Source organism: Cupressus sempervirens, chromosome 11 (genome assembly GCF_028749045.1).
Source record: "Cupressus sempervirens isolate cs-2001-9-10 chromosome 11, ASM2874904v1, whole genome shotgun sequence".
NCBI classification, from domain to species: Eukaryota; Viridiplantae; Streptophyta; class Pinopsida; order Cupressales; family Cupressaceae; genus Cupressus; species Cupressus sempervirens.
The window spans coordinates 83,203,694-83,220,476 of record NC_143128.1 but is presented as its reverse complement, the minus strand read 5'-3'; the positions used below and the strand labels follow the sequence as shown (position 1 = coordinate 83,220,476).

Here is a 16,783-nt window from a genome sequence, read left to right as displayed (position 1 = left end):
CACATAAACAAAATTCAATAATAAATCTCGATGATAGGCAATGAGCCCTCAATGCCTATTTATTCTTTTTTCTTTGATAGGTCGGCCTCCCTTTTTAATTTTTCTCCACTTCTTCCAACAACCTCTAGAAGCTTTTTTTTTAATTAATTTATAAAGTTACCTTGTAATATATATATTTTTTAATAGATAACTTTATAATTAATTCCTCCAAAAAAATGGGACAGTACAGGTCCGCCCCTCCTAAAATTGCTTGGCCTCAAGCAATCTTAATGCTGGATGATGCAAAATCACTTCTCCCTCCCAAGTAGCATCTTCAATAGGTAAATCTTTCCACTTAACTAGATACTCTTTGATTACTCTCCTACGAAGCTGCTTCTCTCTACTATCCAGAATGAATTCTGGCACTAAGATCAATTTCCCCTCATCATCCAAGGGAGGTAATACTGCAAAAGGCATCACATTCTGACCCAACGCCTTTTTGAGGCGTGATACATGAAACACATTGTGCACTCGACTATCTGTGGGAAGCTCCAACTCATAAGCCACCTCACCAACTCGTTTGATGATCTTGAATGGTCCATAATAGCGTGGCTTGAGTTTCTTTGTACCACTCTTCTTGAGAGTGGACTGCTTATATGGCTGCAACATGAGGTAAACCATATCATTTACCTGAAAACTACGCTCAATCCTCTTCTTGTCTGCATACTCTTTTTGCTGGTTCTGAGCTCTAGCAATGTTGTCTCTGAAAGTAGCAACTATATCCTTACTTTCCTGTAATAGTTCACCTGCACGGGGTACTCGACTATCTCCCAACAACAAATCTAAGAAACTAGGTGCCTCATAACCGTAAAGTGTCATGAAGGGTGTCATTTGTATAGTCATATGATATGTAGTATTGTAACAATACTCACAGAGATATATCCATCTGACCCAAGCTCGCTGTTGATCTGCCACATAATTCCTCAAATACCCTTCCACCCATTTGTTTACATCTCTATTTGACCATCAGTCTGTGGATGATAACTGGTACTAGGTGTAAACTCAGTGCCACACAACCGAAATATCTCCTACCAAAAGTGACTCATGAAGCGGCTGTCCCTGTCACTCACAATGCTCTGAGGCAAACCGTGTAATCTAAAAATCTCCCTGAAGAAGACCTCTGCCACTTGAGTTGCTGAGTATGTAGTAGCGATAGGGAAGAAGTGAGCATATTTGGTCAGCCTATCCACCACCACATAGATACAATCACGCCCCTGGGCCCTAGGCAAGCCCGTAATTAAATCCATAGAGATGCACTCCCACTTCCTGTCAGGAATAGGAAGTGGTTGTAGGAGCCCTGCTGGATAAGCGTGCTCTTGTTTGTTCTGCTGGCAAACATGACACTCAAGCACATACTGCAAAACATCAACCTTAAGTCCCTTCCAAGTGAATTGTTCCCGTACTAACCTATAAGTCTTAAAATACCCAGGATGGCCTACTATAGGTGAATTATGGAATGCTCTAAAAATCAATTGCTTCACTTTCGATCCTGGGACTAAGTAAATCCTGTTCTTGTAAATGATCAAATCATCTATGAGAGTGTATCTGGTGTCGATTGTTGTCCCCTCCACTATAGAAGAGGCCCACGTGTCTTTGGCATATTCTGCTACAATCAAGCGTCGCCAATCCTCTGATATCTGAATCATAGAAGTGAGGTGTGGCCTACGGGATAAAGCATCTGCAACAATATTCAGTGTCCCCTTAACATATGTGATATCAAAATCATATGCCTATAACTTACTCACCCACTTCTGTTGACGATCATTCAAGTCCCACTGTCCCAAAAAGTGCTTCAAACTATTATGATCAGTTTTAATACAAAATTTGCTGCCCACAAGATACTGTTTGAATTTGGCCAAGGCATGCATGATGGCCAGCATCTCCTTATCATATATACTGAATGATCTCTCAACCTCTCTGAGTTTCCTACTCTCATAAGCTATAGGATTCTTGTTCTGCATGAGTACAGCACCAACTCCCTCTCCAGAAGCATCACATTGAAGCTCAAATGGCTTCGTGAAATCAAGCAATGCTAATACTGGGCATGTAGTCATTATTTCCTTGAACCGCATAAAACACTCCTGCGCCTCCTGAGTCCACACAAATGCCCCTTTCTTCAGCAAATCTGTCATTGGTGCTGCATGTCGTGAGTAGCCACTAACAAACCTGCGATAGAATCCACATAGACTAAAGAACCCTCTTAACTGTGTAAGGTTCTCTAGTGGTGGCCAATCAACAATAGCACGGATCTTTTCAGGATCCATTCGCACTCCTTCTGCACTAATGATGTGTCCAAGATACAACAATTCTATCATCCCCAAATCACATTTGGACTCCTTGGCATACAAGGACTCACTCTGTAAAATGCTTAATACTATCTCCAAGTGCTCTAAATGTTCCTGCCATGTCCTACTATAGATCAAAATATCATCAAAGAACACTAGCACAAATTTCCTCAACTGATGGTGGAAGACCTTGTTCATAGTGGACTGAAAAGTGGCAAGTACATTAGTCAAACCAAAAGGCATGACTACAAACTCAAAATACCCATAATGACATCTGAAAGCAATTTTTTCAATATCTTGGTCTCAAACTCTGATCTGGTGATAGCCTGATCTCAAATCAATTTTTGTGAAATAACAAGCCCCATGCAATTCGTCTATCAACTCATCGATGCGTGGGATGGGATACTTGTTCTTTATAGTTCTCTTATTCAACACCCTATAATCAATACACATTCATAGAGTTCCATCCTTCTTTTTTACCAAAACAACAGAAGATGCAAAAGGTGACTTACTTGGTCTGATGTGTCCCATTGCTAGCAACTCGTTGATGGTCCTCTCGATCTCATCTTTGAGTCGTTTTGGGTGCCGGTATGGTGTGATCATGACAGGCTTAGCACCTTCCTCCAACTCGATAATATGCTCAATACCTCTGTCTGGTGGCCTGCCTGGTGGAATCTCACTGAATACCTTCCCATTCTTGATTCTCAATTTTTGAATATCTGGATGATATTCAGTCTTATGTTGCTCCCCCTGGGTAGGCATCAAGGCACATATTGCTGCCCACTCTATATTATTATGCCTGGCTAATCTCTCCAACCGCCTAAATGAGATAGTCCTAACATCACCATTACGGATAGCCTTCAGCACATGAGTCCTACCATCCACCACGAATCGTATCTCCATATCCTCCAATCTCAGGGTAACCTCCTTCAAAGAATGTAGCCATTGCATCCCAAGTACTATGTCCATGTCACCCATGTTGACCACATGATAGTCTGCCTTAAACTCATTGTTGTTCAAGCACAAAGTAGGATCTCGCACCATCCTATCACAACGAAGAGTATATCCATCAGCTACCTTAACTCTCAATCCCTCGAACTCATTAGTAATGAGTCCACGCCTCTCCACAAATCGTGCATCAATGAAATTATGCGTGGCACCTGTATCCAACAGAGTAATAATCTTTTGTCCTGCCAAGACTCCCCGAAATCTGAAAGATCCCTCTCTTTGAATACTAAACAGACGTGCCTCCTGTAAATGTATCTCTGGAGCCTCTTTTTTCTCAGCACTATCTACCTCTTGTTCACCCTCTACCTCATCAGGATCCTCATCATGGTGCTCTGAGATGTCTGAATCTGAACCTTCATAATAAGCCCACATCACCCGGTTAGCCTTCCCCTTAGGCTTCATAGGGCAATCATGACCGAACTCATAGGGACCTTTGCAAAAGAAGCATAGCTTCTTCCTACGCAAGTCATTAAGTGTTTCCTTATCCCAAAGTGCAGCTAGCTTGTCTTTTGAGTCACTAACCTTCTCTTTACCCTTGCTGAATTCCCCATTGTTATCTCTAAATGATGAAGAACTCTTTGAAGAAAACCGAATTAAATGGAGCTGCAAATTCCATACTGCGGGCTTTCCTCGTGGCTTCCTATAATGTAGGAGGATCGAAGGCCTTTACCCACCCCTTGAGTGGTTCAATTAATCCCTCTGTGAATAAAATGACTAGCCTCCTTTCTGAAATGTCAGGCACCATCACTGCAAGCTTCTGGAAGTCATTGATAAATTGTTCTAAGCCTCTTGACTGTCTCAACTGGGCTAACTCCCGGAAATAAACTTTAGGATTTTTTTTATCAAACTTTTCTATCAATCTATCCACAAACTCTTGATAAGTGGTTACCTGATTGTGTTGCAATGTGATCATGCCATGTGTCCACCAATCATGTACTGCCCCATCTAAGTGTAAAGTGGCATACTTGAGTGCTTCAATTTCTGTCATAGTTTTCAGAGGTAGGAAAGAATCCACCTTATGAATCCAAGCACGAGCAATCATTTTTCCACTGCCATCAAATGTGGGTAATACCAACTTGTTGGTGACCTGTTGCAACTCACTGTGTTTATCTACTTGCTTCTACCTAGCAGCTCTATAGTTCAGGTACCTGTCAAATGTCCATCCATCCTGTACATATTCTGGTAATGAATCCCACTCATTCCTCGCTTGTCGGAGTTCATCTACAATATCTGTTACCATAGCATCAAGTGTGCGTGCTGGAGTTTCTTCTCTGAATGTAGGACGTGTGGGTCTGTCAGCTGTTCCAGATCGTGTCATATGTTGTGATCCTGCTATGCTCCTGTCATCTTGGTCATTATTATGATTGTTCCTCCTATTTTCCCCAATCAAATGTTGCATCATAACCATCATTGCCTGTGTACTTGCCTCTATTGACTGTAGAAGCCTCTCCTGTTGCTGTAAAGTCTCATCATTTCGCACACTTCTGGATGGACTTTGAGAATGTCTCTCAGCCATATTCTTAGTTATGTTGGTTCCTTTGTAAACTAAATTAAATGGTGGCTGGGTAACCCTATCAGGCTTGCAGGAAACTGCTCTGATACCACTGTAGTGACCCTTTCCAATAGGCCACTAAACAAAACCCTAAATTTAATGCACTGCTAAAATATATTGCTGAAATAAAAGAAATAATAGTGCCAATGTATTCATTCAATGAAAACCAAATGTTTTTACAAATGATATGGCAAATTTCAGCACCAAAACATTATGACATAGCACATTACAGAGAAACCCTAATTGGCTATATACAATTGAGAACTTGTTGCAACTACAAATTGAAATGAAGAACCTGGATTGATCAAATACTGGAGACTGACTACTGAAGATGATATGGTGAAAGTGCAACTCCAACTGAAACTCCAAATCAGCAATTAAGCACAAATGAAAGGACTGAAATATCCTTCCCACAGCTGCAATAATTCAGGTGATCTCTCACACCCTCAAAATTGTGTACCAATTGAGAGTTTTCGTTCTCAATGGCCAATTGTGACTATTTGCAAAAACCCTAGGCTCCACAACGCACATAAACAAAATTCAATAATAAATCTCGATGATAGGTAATGAGCCCTCAATGCCTATTTATTCTTTTTTCCTTGATAGGTCGGCCTCCCTTTTTAATTTTTCTCCACTTCTTCCAACAACCTCTAGAAGCTTTTTTTTAATTAATTTATAAAGTTACCTTGTAATATATTTTTTTTTAATAGATAACTTTATAATTAATTCCTCCAAAAAAATGGGACATTACACAACTAGTAGGCAGCCTCATCTACCTCTGTGTTACTAGGCCTGACATCAACATCGCAGTCCTCTACATCTCCCGCTTTATGACAATTCCTAAGGTTGATCATTGGATGACAGCAAAGCGTGTGCTTCGTTATGTGAAGGGCACTTCAGATTATGGACTTTTGTACACTCAAAGTTCTACTCCTAGACTCAATGGGTTCACAGATTCAGATTGGGCAGGCTGTGTTGACAATAAAATGTCAACTTCTAGATATGTGTTTAGTTTGAGATCCAGCGCAGTCACATCGACCAATAAGAAGCATCAAGCAATTTCTCTCTCCTTTACAAAGGCCGAATACATAGGGACTATTAAGACAGGATGTGAAACTATTTGGCTTCGTCGGATGCTTGGAGATATGCAAATGTCACCAACAGTATGGACTACTCTGTTTGTTGATAACGACGGCGTTATCAAGTTAGCCCGAAATCCACTCTTCCATGAACGAGCCAAGCATGTGGATGTTCACTATTACTCCATACAACAGTTGGTTGAAGAAAGGACAATAGCTTTGTAGTATGTACCTACCACAGATTTAGATTAGACTGCAGACATTTTCACCAAGCCTCTTGGTCCTGATAAGTTTGTCAAATTCAGAAGACAGATTGGTGTTGTAGATAGATTAACCATTAAGGGAGGGTATTACGATAATAGATAATCGTCTATTATTAGTTAATGGTAAACCATTGTAAATATTTAGTTAACTGTCGCTTTTTTAGCTTTCTTTCAGATAGAATAGAATGTTTCTATTCTTTGCAATTGTTTCCTAAAGAAACATCATTCCATTCTTTTGTATATAATGACCTCTTGGTCTCTGTTAATAACAAGTATTTTACCAATTACTTCGTAATAGAAAATGCGACATATTAGGCCTAGAAGAGAACCTTTGCTTCTTCAGTAGTGTTGGTTAAGAAAAAAGAGGGAACAATGCGAATGTATATTGATTACAGAGCATTGAACAAAAGAGCAATAAAGAACAAGTGTCCAATTCATTGCATTGATGAGTTGTATGGTGCTTGCTTCTTTTCATAGATAGACTTAAGATCAGGATACCATCAAACTAGAGTTACAAGAGGATGTGGAAAGAACGGCCTTTAGATGTCACTTTGGGCATTACAAGTTTTTAGTCATGCCCTTTGGACTGACTAATGCAACAGCCACTTTCTAATCTTCTACGAACCAGATTTTCAACAAGCAGCTACATAAGTTTGTTTTAATATTTTTCAAAGATATTTTGATTTATAGTAAAGCATGGAAGGAGCATTTGAGACACTTAGAAGAAGTGCTTAGTTTTCTTGAGAATTAGTCTTTGTATTGCAAAGGAGTCTAAATGTGATTTTGGCTTAACAGAGGTGTTGTATTTTGGCCATATTAGTAGTTCTAAAGGAGTTAGCATTGATCCTTGAAAAATTAAGGCAATCATGGATTGGCCTCCTCCAACAAATTTATCACAGATGAAGGGGTTTTTTGGATTATTTGGGTTCTGTAGAAGATTTGTTAAAGGGTTTTTACATGATGCTGCACCATTGACTGATTTAACTAACTAAAAAGGGAGCTTTTGCATGGTTTGAAAAAGCAAAAAAAGAATGATTTGATCAGTTCAAAACCTTAGTAACCTCAAGTCTTGTATTGGCCACACCTGATATCACTAAATCTTTTGAGTTGGAATGTAATGTGTCAAGAGAAGGGATAAGTGTTGTCCTAAGTTCTAACACGAAACAAACATCCTATCGCATATGAAACTAGATAGTTAAGAGGAGTTGAAAGGAGCTATTCAGTTTACGACAAAAAAATGCTACCAATAATGCATGCTATAGCCAAGTTTAGACAATATCTTGTGGGAGGTAAGGTCACAGTTAAGATTGATTATAATAGTCTTAAATATTTCATGAATCAGCAAGACTTAAGAGAAAGGCAACAAAAATGGGTAAGTAAACTGCATGCCTATGATTTTTACAAAGTTGATGTCAAGGGGAAAAGGAATGTAGTGGCAGATGCCTTGTCTAGAAGACCACATTTGTGTTCCATTGTAGAAATAACAGCTGGTTGGCAGGACATAATAGCTGAATATTCAAAAAATGTTTGGGCTTCAAGTCTTTTAGAAGGAACCACACGTGATGACAGATATATGGTGCAAAACAAACTCATACTCTGTAAGGGTATAGTTTTCCTAGTGCTGGCCACCCTTTTTTTTCAAAACTTATAAGCCGATTAGAGAGAGGTTCACTTGGAAAGGACTAAAAATGTTCGATCAGAAATTTGTACAAGACTGTCCAATATGCCAGCAAAATAAATATGAAAACACATACCCTACTGGTTTGTAACAGTCCTTGTCTATACGCTATCAAAAATGGGGAAGTATTTATGGATTTCATTACAAGTCTACTCATTGTCCATGGAAGGAATTGCATCTATGTTGTGGTTAATAGATTAACTAAATTTGCACATTTTTTTCCAAATTCAGCTACATACACAGCAGTACAAATAGCAAATTTGTTCTTGAAATAAATTTATGGGCTGTCATAGAACATAGTAAGTGAGAAGGACATTAAAATTATGAGTTTGTTTTGGCAAGAATTGTCCAAGATGTGTGGAGCTGAACACACTCCTAGCACGAGCTACCATCCACAAACAGATGGTCAGATTAATATTGTTAACAAATGGTTAGAAGGCTGTTTGAGGAACCATGTTTCAGGACAGCAGAAAGCGTGGGTGAAATGGATGCATTTGAGTGAGTATTGCTATAACTCAACATCCTATATGTTCATAAAATGTCTCCTTTCATGGCTCTTTGGATACAAGTACTTTGGACCTACTCTTGACTGATAGTAGAGTGCTCAAAGCCACAGATTTGTTGCAACAAAGTCAAATTATGAAATCACTGAAGAAGAATATCCAAAAAGCTCAGAATCAGCAAAAGTGATATGCAGACCAGCACAGGCTGGAAAGGCAAATTGAAGTTGACGATCTAGCTTACATGAGAATGCAGCCCTATGAGCAATCTTCAATTAAACGTAGTGGGTCAAAAAAACTTAAGCCAAGATACTATGTAACTTATCGAGTTGTTAGGCGAATTGGATAGGTAGCCTATGAGTTGGAACTACCTTCAAACAACAAGGTGCAGAATGTCTTCCATGTTTCACAACTAAAGAAAGCACTGGGACATAATGTTATCCCATCAACAATGTTACCCCCCCCCCCCCCACCGCTAGACGAGGAAAGGAAACTGATCTTAGTACCTGAGGCTATCATTAATACAAGGAGAAGGACTCTCAGGAAGTGTGTGATCAAGAAGTACCTTGTGAAATAGAAGGACTTACTCGTGGAGATGCAACTTAGGAAAATAAACAAATATTGGTGCATCCAACAGCGAAATTTCTTGGGGACAAGCAATTTTGGAAAGGGAGGATTGTTATGTCATGTGGTTAAACAAGCACAAACCACAAGCCAAGCATGGTGACCAACAATCCAAAAGCTTGTAACTTAAATTATCCAAACCAAAGGTGTTCGGCCCTCTATCTTTGGTAGAACATTAGCCTTCCACAAAAATTCTTACATAAGATCTCTTGGGATTCTAGAACCCCATTGATCACTTCCTCCTTCCAACACATCCAAGAGACTAGTAGATCAAAACAAACTTTAGATACCATTGCAACATCTCAGTGACATTCTAGGATTTCTGGAAAACTTCGGTATAGCCAAGGGATATTTCTTGCAATCCCACCGTCTCAAAAACATTATTGAGGACAAGGACACTTGTTTCCAATCAAGGGATGCATCCCGTCGAACCTTGCTAGACGTTTTCTGATTTTTCCAAACAAAAAATTGAGGCATTTTACAAAAGTTTTTGGTTCATCTTCAAAGATTAGTGTTGAAATTCAAAGGCCTAGTCAAGCGTTTCTTATCACACAATTTACCAGTTTGCGCACAAATCTTTGATTATCAAGGGTTGAATGTTGCTTACATGTCCATTTTGTAAGTTACATGTTACTTGTATGTGTTTTTTGTGAGTTGCGTATTGCTCAAATACATTGTTTACCACAAAATGTCATGTTTTGCCACATGAAGGTTCTTTCATGGGTTTTCATAAAAATTTCCTTCAACAAATTAGGGTTTTATTAATTTTTTCCCTTACAAAAATTCCTATAGATTTTCATTAAAAAAAAAAAAAAATCCCTTAAAAAAATTCCTATAGATTTTCATTATTTTTTCCTCAAAAATTATCTATTGGGTTTAAAAACAATTCAAACAAATTATCTATTGAATTATTAATTTTTTCCTCAAAAAATTATTATCTATTGGGCTTTCCTATTATTCCTCAAAAAATAAAGATTTGTCTTCTCTAAGCCATGTCTTAGATTCTATTTTCTCGTTTTGATAGATTTTTCACCTCAAAATTGTTTTATTTTTCTCCTAAAAAATCATTTTTGGTTTCTATAATTCGCAAAGTTCGTATGGGATTTTCTGTCAAGGATTCTAGTTTAAGGGTGTTACTGTTTTCCTAAAAACCGACGTTAACTTCAAATCATGGTACCTTGCAGTCCATTTTGGGCATCCTTCTCATTTGCTATAGTTTGGAGCGTTTGTTGATTTTTCCTCAAAATCATGGCAGTTATTCTCAATCTACAAGGAAGGAACTATGTTATCCAACATCAGGTTAAAGACTTTGTGACTGATTTCTAGTCAAGGGTTTTGCAGATTCTAGGAGAGTTAGTAGCAGCCTCATCTAAGAGGCAGAGTCAGTGACATGCTCTTGTCCCTTGTTGTAAACCATTCTGAAGAAGGGGCAGCCTTCTTTGTTTTCTTGGTTACTCTTGGTCATTGGCATTCTGCAGATCCAAGGAGAGTCTCAGCCGCAGCAAAATGTTCTGAAGAATTTAGGACCACAAGACATGTGCAGTCTTCTACAAGGTAGGTAGACGATGACCACTGAGGGAGGGTCTAAGAATGTCATAATGTTTCCTTGATGGTCATCTTAGTTTGCCTTCAATTTATTACGCAGTTTCTATTTTTGTCTTTAGTTCATGATTGTTTTGTTTCAAAACATTTTTATAAATCTATAGAGGGAGCTTTCATCTCCTTTGTTTAGTACAACATCGATTTACAAGAAAATTTAGAAAATGACAATTTTGACAATAAAATTGAAAATTGTGTTTGTCAGTACACAACTAAACAGAAAAATTTAACATCAATGTGTTATGGGAAAAAATTAAATTAAATCACTTGTTGTAAAATATTATCTGTACATCAACGGAAAAATTATTGATATTGTGGTTTTTCATAGTTACTATTGGCCATAGATTCATGCACGAAGAAAATTAATTGCATATAAAACAGGCATTACAAAAAAAAGTAGTTTCTGGCATGAGACTAAGAATGCTTTTGCATTCACTGTGCATGTATTTCCTTCTCCTTCAAAATGTAAACATATACACAATGAATCCAGAAGCAATTTTAATATTAAGGTTGTTTCTCTAAGAGAAATCAGCAAGATATCATTTAGTATTTTTTTTTAAAGCGAAGTGGGAACAACTTCACACAATTCCAACACAACCAAAATAAAAAATAGATTTGAACTCCACATCAAATCTGGCATGGACAACACCTATGAAAACACTTCATTATGCCATTCTTCTAAAGACGTGTTCAACAAAGTCCTGATACAAGTTATTTTTGTTTAGTTTATTTGTTTACAACATCAAGTGGAATTAACATACATTGTATCTATCCTGCTTTCCATGCAAAACTTAATTTATTAATCATTGAATAAAACAACAAATAAAATTTAAAGATCCATTCTGATGAAACAGAAAAAAAACATGACATGTGTCTTATTCTTCTATTTTTTCTCTGAATAAACTATTTCAATAGATGATAACAAAAAAATAAGCACTGACCTATCTAAGGCAAGAGGTGCAACAGCTTTTGCCTCTAGCTCCTGATCAACACTCTCCAATCCCTCTTCATCATTGACTGGAAGAAATACTATGAGGCATGAGCATGAGAAAAGCCACTGATGAAAATTCATGCTGACAAAAGCTACAGCATGAACCAATTACTACCCATAGTTTTACACTGAAAAATGCATAATGTAGTGTGGACATGACAACATTGACCGAGAAGTTCAGCGCAAAAGGCAATGATGACAAAAATAGTGGATGAATCAAAAACTACCGACATCCTCTATGTCGATGCTTAATTAAATCCCGATAACGCTCAAAATTCACAAACTCCTCAAGCTCTTCTTCTTCCTCAGTTTTCTCTCGAGATCGATACAGTTTGGGGTCATGCTCACGGATAAAATCTAAGAGTGCTCGACCATCAAATCTACAATACAGCATTTAACACGTTAGCAAAAGCATCTTCTCATAATGTGATATAAAATGATATATGAGACTTAGTAACCAACTTCATCCAACAGATACCTATCAATTAGAATGTTTTGTTTTCCATTCCATGGAATCCTGCAAGAACACAGATTTATTAATTGATATTGAAATAAAGAGAAGCAACTAGCTATCCTAGAAGTCACAATCACCACCAAGAAGAAGATATAATCATCAGTCGACATATAATAATAAGCCTTGTACACATCGGCCAAACAAAGGCACAAAAAAATACCTACCAAAACATACAATGTGTCAACCTATTAGCATCAAGTGCTAGAAAAAAATCTATAACAATGCTTGTCTTTGAAAAATGCCATGTTTTGACACATGGCCTAATCTACTAGCATTATATTAATGTCTGAGGCAGAAAATGAAGATTGTGCAAACTTCAAAATTTAACAATAGAGACAAATATATCTGATTGTTTAACTGAAATGATCTAGTCTTAAACCCAATGTCAAATTTTCACATGCTGTATTAACTAAAATTGGAAGATGATTTAAGAAAAATTCTACTGACTTTAATATAAGAAGTTTAATTTCGGTTGAATACATTTTTCAAAGTAGTTTATATTGAAATGATTATGCAAAGAAGCCTTATCTTAACCAACAGTCACAGCTTTTTATATGCTGTTTAAACATAACTTTTGCCAATAAATTCCTTGATGAGAAAATAGGGAAAATTAGTCTTTTCATGTCATCCAATTTACAAGAGGTTACAGTAACATAAAATTCATTTACTGATCCAAAAATGGATCAGTTAGGTTAGTGAAATTGGTTAACTTAGTCCTGTATCTCATGAAGACTTTCCTTGCACATCACCCTCTTACAAACTTGTTCTCAACAAACGTGATTAAACAGAGCAAAGAGACGGGTAATCCTGGCATAGACAGAGACAAAGGTGCACTGAGCGATTGAAATACTCAGGGCGTTAAAATCACACAGACACCCACCATTTGTAACACAAATCAACGCTACAAATCTAAAACATAAATATCCTTCCACTCTGGGGGATATTGACACACTTAAATTACAAAATTAACGTCTACTACACTGCTAAGCAATTAGAACGCAAAAAAGTGAATAAAAGATAGTAGAGATCAACATTGCAAACCTAAATAACAAGCACGTTTGATCCTAAAAAGCCTACGCATAAGATTCGGGAAGAACAGTACGAAAAAAACTACTCGTTGAGTAAAAACTTCAAAAATCAAGTGTACACCCAAAAATATAATCTAACAAGGAAAAGTTAAAAGAATTGAAGTGCAAAAATATTACAGACCCCAATTAAGATTAATCATAAAATAAAAATATAGAAGAAAATTGATATTCAGAATCTTACTTCGAAAACTACTATATAGCGAAAAATAAATAAAGCAATTGAAGTGAGTAGAAACACCGCTGAAAAAAGTCTTTAAAATTACTAATTGAATCCATTAACATAAAGAAATCTTACAGGCCCTGCTGATCTTGAGCGGCCTGATAGAGAGCCGCGTCGTGGTGAAGACGGCAGCGACTGCCTGTGATTTGGAGGCTTTGCTGCGGGTCTCCTCGCCGCTTCGCAAGAAAAACGGCGCGGCGCTGCGCGCGCCTGCGGGCGGCGTCCATCATGTCATGGACTTTTCTTTCTGATCTCCTGGCTTCGTGCCACATCGTTTCGAGAATCGAACCTGCGATATCGCGGTGGGAAAGAAGAAATTTGGGATCAAATTGTGTGCTGAGAATCGACTCAGCGATCTCGCAGAAAATTACACGTTATAATGGAGACATTGCAGAGACTCAGAGAAGCCTCGAGGGTTTCGTGGGGAAAAATGGAAGCCGTAGAAAATCAATGACGAAGAATTAGGAAAAAAGTTTCTTCTGATTATTCTATTCGTAGTCTTTAAATTATTTTTATTATTCTATTCGGAGACTTTAAATTAGTTTTACGGGGAAATTGATTTTGTCTTTGTCTTATGAATTATTCATTAGTTTTATTCGGAAATTGATTTAGTCTTTGTCTTAGGAATTATTCATTAGAAAGCGTCTTAAGCTCATCATTTATAAGTGTTTCATTTATTCTTGTGAGATATGGATTTGTGTGAATCACTACTTATGAAACATGAGTTAATGAGTTTGACTCAAAAACAACATAGTTAAATCTTAATAGCAATATCACAATTTGACTTAATGTGAAAAATATCTCCTACTTATCAATTGATGAGCTATTGGGACTTTCTAATGAATGGTTCATAAGGCAGCACTTGATGAAGGTTTTGTAAATAGGGTTGCAACAAGCAGAGTGGGTTTAACCATAGAGGAAACTCCGTAGTTAAGCACCCTTGTGTTAGAATAGTACTAGGATGGGTCACCTCCTGAGAAGTCTCGGTGCTTCACCTCTGTGAGCATCACCTAGATCCAATGAGTGCTAAGTGTTCCATTTATTCTCATGATAGATGGATTTGTGTAAGTCAGTACTTGTGAAAAAATGGGTCAATGAGTTTTGACTCAAAAACTACACAGTTAAATCATGATAGCAATATCACAATTTGACTTCTTGTGGAAAATATCTCCTACTTATCAATTAATGAGTTTAAGGGGATTTCTAATGAATTGTTCATAAGGCACAACATTTCATAAAGGTTTTGCAAATGGGATTACAAGTAGAGTGGGTTTAACTATGGAGGAAGTTGTGTAGTTAAGCGTGCTCAAGTTAGGATGGGTGACCTCCTAAGAAGTCCGGGTGCTTCACCTCTATGACCATTACCCAGATCCAATGAGTGCTAAGTGTTCCATTTATTTTCATGAGAGATGGATCCATGTGAATCACTACTAATGAAAAATGGGTCAATGAATTGGACTCAAAAACTACACAATTAAATCCTGATAGGAATATCACAATAATGTTGATTGTTTGAGTATTATTTTTAATAATAAATTTAAATAATTAGTTGTTACAAAAATATGAAAATTATGAATTTAAAAAAAATTAAGACCAATATTTAAGGGGAACACCTACAATGAACCTATAACACAAAGACGAGGTAAAAAAACATGCACCTCTAGAAACTACAAAAGTTGAGTCTAGTTCTTAAAATTAGGAAACAAATAAGAAATAGAATATAAACTTTTCTATGTAATGTGGGGAAGAAATAATCACTTTAAAAAATAATTAGACATTGTTACTTTCTTCTTCTTTTTTCATTTTGAATAGCTAAAATGTTAGTCTTTTTTTAATATTAATAATAAGGAGCTAGCTCTTGTAGTGCTAGTAGTAGTTGAAGAAAAAAAAGTATGATAGTTGTTTTAAAAATATGAAAACTAAAAGCAATCATATTAGTTGACAAGGAAAACATAATGATGTGACAACCAATCAACATAATGATGTGACAACCAATCTTGCTTCTACCCCAAGCTCTCTTAGGGTTTCCTCAGGTCATTCACTTGACCAAATATGGCTTCTACTTACCTTATACTCCTTAGGACTCTATTCAAGAGGTCCCAAACCACTCAACTAGTGTCCATCAATTCGGTAGAGCAAACATGCTCGCTAACTCACCGACATCACAAGCAATCCCAAATGTGCATTTGACTTCCCCAATGGATGATTGGTCATCTAGGAAGGTACTTGAACTTCCTTCAAGGTCCTCAATCAAAATCAGGATGGAAACCCTAATCGAGTTCCACCAAACAAGCAAGAATGCCTCCAAATGCTTGTAACATGGCTACAAGTAATTAGCCATCCAACTAAGGAAAAACCCAAATATTTTGAAAGAATCCTTAACAAGGGGTAAAACAAACCACCAATTCAAACACCCTTTTCAAAGATATTAAGGATTATGGGGGTCTAGGTTTCTCAATCGGTTTGTACAATACGAGCACAATTATAGCCTTAAAACAAGGGTTTTAAGGGTTTGGCAGACAGTCAGATACAAAAAAAGTTTTGCCTTCCTTGGGACTTCTCCCAATACTTGCCACTAGGATTGGGGTTACTCCACAACACCTTCTAATATATTCCAAGCTTTGGTTGAAGTATTACAAACGTTCAACCACTCTAAATCCACTTGCTCTACACTGTGATCCCTAACCAAGCTGCTCAAACTTGCCTTGGGCATCACTTCAAAAATAGTTCCTTAGCATTCTAGGGCCCCATCTTTACTGTACAAAATGTACATGGAGTGATGTTCCAAATCCCAAAATTTCGTACATAACCTACGGTGGGAAGTGGCCCTATGACCCCATTTTGCAAACAGCCTGATTCAAAACAACAAACTAGTAGAAACCAAAATAACTTACTCAGGGATCAAAACTCTATGCAAATAACAAACTAAGTTCATACAGAATCTCAAAATAACCTACTTTAACACTTTGAATTTAGAAAAATCCAAATCTAATCCATATACAAGCCAGGAACACTCAAGAACATTAAACTGTTACTAAGAACTTGTTACTCAATCTGTATAATCTAAAAACTAACTTCTCCAACCCCTTGAACAGGTTGAGAATGGCCTCATATAGGCTTACCATGAGACATTTATCTCCTCTTCTTGGCAAAGTTGCACAAAATGCAAGAAAAGTTGTCAATGTTGTCACTGACAACAATTGAGCAACTTTTACATCTTATTGAGTTAGACCCTCAAATTTGCTCCAAAGGCCATGAAACCTTGCATAATGTCCAAATATGACTTAAAACACCTAAATGTGGCCTCAAAATCTCTATTTGACCATTCTACCCTTCTAGGCCC

At 37.2% G+C, this 16,783-nt stretch overlaps 1 protein-coding gene across 3 annotated transcripts in view; it reads right to left on the bottom strand.

Annotated features, from left to right (window-relative positions):
• Positions 1–13,925, bottom strand: part of LOC149528332 (CLK4-associating serine/arginine-rich protein) — a 57,155-nt gene extending 43,230 nt beyond the window's left edge. For all 3 annotated transcript variants that reach the window (XR_016359207.1, XM_089811729.1, XM_089811731.1), the window contains exons 1-4: positions 13,516–13,925; positions 12,097–12,135; positions 11,850–11,998; positions 11,569–11,644 (exon numbers count right to left, since the gene is read on the bottom strand). Coding sequence is in view for 2 of the 3 variants with exons in the window: in XM_089811729.1 (XP_089667855.1) it covers positions 11,569–11,644; positions 11,850–11,998; positions 12,097–12,135; positions 13,516–13,712 (461 nt within the window). In the remaining variant the exon portion in view is untranslated. The remainder of the gene's footprint in view (positions 1–11,568; positions 11,645–11,849; positions 11,999–12,096; positions 12,136–13,515) is intronic.
• Positions 13,926–16,783: the final 2,858 nt, after the last annotated feature.